The sequence below is a fragment of the Macrobrachium rosenbergii genome, chromosome 37, assembly GCF_040412425.1.
Source record: "Macrobrachium rosenbergii isolate ZJJX-2024 chromosome 37, ASM4041242v1, whole genome shotgun sequence".
In the NCBI taxonomy this organism is placed as follows: Eukaryota; Metazoa; Arthropoda; class Malacostraca; order Decapoda; family Palaemonidae; genus Macrobrachium; species Macrobrachium rosenbergii.
In genome coordinates this window covers 39334424-39338403 of record NC_089777.1, presented here as the reverse complement: position 1 = coordinate 39338403, position 3980 = coordinate 39334424, and the positions used below count along the sequence as shown (strand labels likewise).

General features: G+C 39.6%; 1 protein-coding gene across 1 annotated transcript; it reads right to left on the bottom strand.

Moving 5' to 3' along the window:
* Positions 1-1255: 1255 nt before the first annotated feature.
* LOC136825513 (cuticle protein 19.8-like) lies at positions 1256-3420 on the bottom strand. Its single transcript, XM_067082081.1, has 2 exons — positions 3370-3420; positions 1256-2432 (listed from the first exon to the last, which is right to left on the bottom strand). The coding sequence occupies exons 1-2, from the start codon at positions 3379-3381 to the stop codon at positions 1575-1577; spliced, it is 870 nt and encodes a 289-aa protein (XP_066938182.1). The 5' UTR covers positions 3382-3420; the 3' UTR covers positions 1256-1574.
* Positions 3421-3980: the final 560 nt, after the last annotated feature.

Here is a 3980-nt window from a genome sequence, read left to right as displayed (position 1 = left end):
TGGCCAGCAGGAACTTCAGCATTTGTAGTTATATATTCATTTATTTCCATTGCCAGCAAATCCCATCTTCAGGGCTAAAAACAGAGAAATATAAAAATCCATAGGTCAGAAATCAGACTAAAAATGAAGCACAAAAGCAAATCGTTCTTTTAAAAGTAATGCGTAAATCAGTGAGCTTAAACTCTGACATGAAATGAAAATGGCAAGCAATGAAACGCGAAATTAACATTGGAACAAAACTATCAAGCATATTGGCACTAACTTTTAGGAGAAAAACTGAATAGTAACGAGAAAATCCACAAGTAAACTTCTGAGAAAATTACGTTACTCAGAAAGACAGAAGCAAAAAGTATTTAACATTAGTCCTAAATTTCTGGATAAATTTACAAAAACATCGAGACGAGAACCCACTGGCACAGAAGGTATGTAAAAGACTGAATGGGATATTTTTTGACACCAGGGAAAGCAAGAACGGAGAGGCGAGAGGTGTAGAATGGGTGAATGGTCTATCAGGCAATGTTTAATGGTACAGCAGTTGAATGGTTGTTGAGGGTTGGTGATAACTGTTTAAAGAACAGGGACTCGAGAACGGGTAATGACCGATTATCCATTGCTTGAGATATGATTTTTAAATCACTGTACAGAATATTGTATTCACGTTTTACTGTTTGGTTTCGTATTGCAGAGAATTCTTTCCTAGATAAAATTAATCCTGTCCGGTGACTAACACCCCGATGACAATGGATAATAATAAAAATAAATTTAAAACTAAAAATGTTGTTGCTATTATATGTATATCTATACAAACTCGACTTGTATATCACGTTATTATTCTCTAGATAGAAGTTATTCATACACTCACCCGTGTGTATATATGTATATATATATATATATATATATATATATATATATATATATATATATATATACATATATATATATATATATATATATATATATATATATATATATATATTCATCTTAACTACATTTTCCCATATTTTTTTATTCTCATGATATTAAATGTAAGGCTAAGAATAAAGAACTTTCAAATTTGGACTTTTCACACCATTTAATGGGACAAAATGAAAAAAGATTATCAAATAAGCTGAGTTTTTTCCCATCTCTTGCTCTCGTCGAAATCTGATTTCAGTGTTGCATATATAACGTAATTACCAAAAAGAAAAAACCATACTCTTTAGCAGCTTAATCGTATTGAATTTCATTGTTTTATTAAAGGTTGAATCATAGATGGTTTTTTTTTTTCAGATGAAATATTTATTAAACATCAAAATCTGACAAAACAAAAGAAAACACAACATGAACTTTTAGACGTGCATATGTACAGGTCGGTCGTTTGCGTCAACACCAGGACGAAGAGGACTGGAAATTCAGTTTCTTTTTGAAATTTTAGAAATTTTATCTTTTTACTCCAGACTGATAACGTGGAGAACGAAAGGAGTAACCGATCAGCTGGTGATGAGGTTGAAGCTAAACAGTTCCTTCTTCGTCAACCGGTGATCTACGCTTTTGCACCATCAGGAAGAGACAGCTATGACTGGTACTCGTAGGGCCTAGTCCACGCGGTAGGAGACAGCATGGTTGGGGTTGTTGACCACACGCAAAAGAGCGGCGTCCCTTGGGGCTGCTGTAGCTGCGGCGTTGTAGGCGGTCACTGCTGGGTAGCCAGTGGTGTAGGCTGTGATAGCGGGAGCAGCTGCAGCAGTGTAAGGGGCGAAGGCAGGGACAGCGCCTACGGCAGCTGTGTACTGAAGGGGAGCTCCGACAACAGCGGGGTGGCTGTAAGCCAAGGGAGATGAGAACCCGTAGGAGAAGCGGAGGGGAGAGATGGCACCTACACCAGGGACAGTCAGAATGGCGCGCTTCTTGCGTGCAGGGGCAACGGCAGATGCGGCAGCGGCTTCGCTGTGGGCAGCCTCGTGAGCGGCTTTAGCGGCAGCGACTTCTGGGGTGTCTGCTACAGGTGCTGGGGCAGCCAGGGCAGCAGGTTCTGGTGCAGCAGGGGCAACGGGCAGGTTGGTGCCGGAGACGCGGAAGCCGAGGGCATCAGCCACGTAGTGCTGGGTCTGGACTTTCCCCTCTGAGTCGACGTAGTTGTAAGATCCTCTGACGATACCGAAGGCATCACGGCTCTCGGCGCGAGAGGCGGGACCACCAGCATATCCGAAGGCGTACTGGCCGAGTTCGTCCTGTGAGTGGTACTGAGTCTGGATGGGTGCCACGGGGGCAAATGGAAGGGCATTGTAAGCCACAGGAGAGATTGTGTTGACGGCCACTGGTGATGTTGCTGCAACAGTCTTCAGAGTGATGGGAGCTGCCCCTGAGATGAGGCCTGGGAATCCGTAGATGCCAGGGTATCCGAGGATTTGGCCGCTGCTGCAGGCAGCCAAAGCAATGACGGAGAGTACAGTCTGAAATAGAAATGGTATATTCTGTATAACAGAGGCTCTTTCGGAATGAAAATATATCTTGTAGACAAGCATATTATATGTTAAATATAACTCATTATATAACAGAAATAAATTTTCTGGCATGTTAGGCTGGAACTCATAAAAGTTGTGGTTGCACCTTTGGAAACTTTTATCAAACTTTTCTGTTTCGTCGTCGTAAAAAGAGTCAGTATCTTTCGCCTCACGTATATTCAAATAATGTGCTCTGTAGAGAAACGCCTAAATGCAACATTCATGTCTTTGATTTGGAACATTATAGCCTAAGAGAAATATGAAAGTATTGGAAACGACATGTATAATTATGAAATACTTCCTACGGATTAAAGAAATGCGTCAACACTGCAGAGGGCTTTCAGGAAATATGAACATTTACAGAATTTTCAGAATTCTCTTATTTAGATGTTCTATTATTCTTTCTGTCTCACATTTTCTATAGAACAAGAGTCTTGATTAATAGCTCAAACATACGAAGATAATTTATATACTAAGATTTTTGAGTTTTAATTTGAAGCCTTGCCTTTTCATTAGTTTTCAGAGGAAGTCGATATCAGAATACCGATAACAATATTCTATGATGATTGTTAAAAGGCTTTAAATCGTTCAAATAAAACTATATGCTAAAATACATCGGACATTGTAAAGTCTGATTCAGTAGCCCGACGCCGTACGCTGCACTGGTCATTGATCTCACATGGACGAATGTGCGGTCGGTTCAAATACGAGGGTTGTTTTGGCGAACTTTTGAATTTGACTGTACTTGGTTTACAGAGAGTCCAATACAGGTCCAAAGTCTTCTTAGCATGGTTAAGGCAGGTGTATCTTAAGTTTTAGAAATAGTTTCGAACTGACGCGGCACGGCACCGCCACAACTATCTCACTGCTGACGGCAGGTACTCACCAAGGCGTTCATGTTGACCCACCGATTCGGAGCTGTCTGCTGGAAGATGCCCTGGATCTTCTTTATATAGCCGGTGGATTCAAGGTCTTAACCTGGGCGGGGTTCCTCAACTGTAGCCGCCTGTCCTCTTCACCAGCATCCTCGGTCGTCTTCTTACCTGGCCTACAAAAAAAAAGGAGAGAGAGAAAAAAAGCTCTCTCTATCCTGTCTCCTTAAGGACTCGTGCGCTTCTGCGCTCGGCGCCCAAAATAATCTTCTGTTTTTTCGTTGATTTAATTCCGTGTTGACTAAAAAGAGCAATTTATTTGATATAACGGTCACTGCATATGCAAATACATTTTTTTTTTTGTTTCTACACGCTTCTGCATATGTACTTAGTTTCCGAATACATATTTGTAGGCAAGTTTACGTACATGTATACACACACTTACGTTCACTCACACACAAACACACACACACACACACACACACACACACACACACATATATATATATATATATATATATATATATATATATATATATATATATATATATATATATATATATATATATATATATATATATATATATATATATATATATATATATATATATATATATATATATAT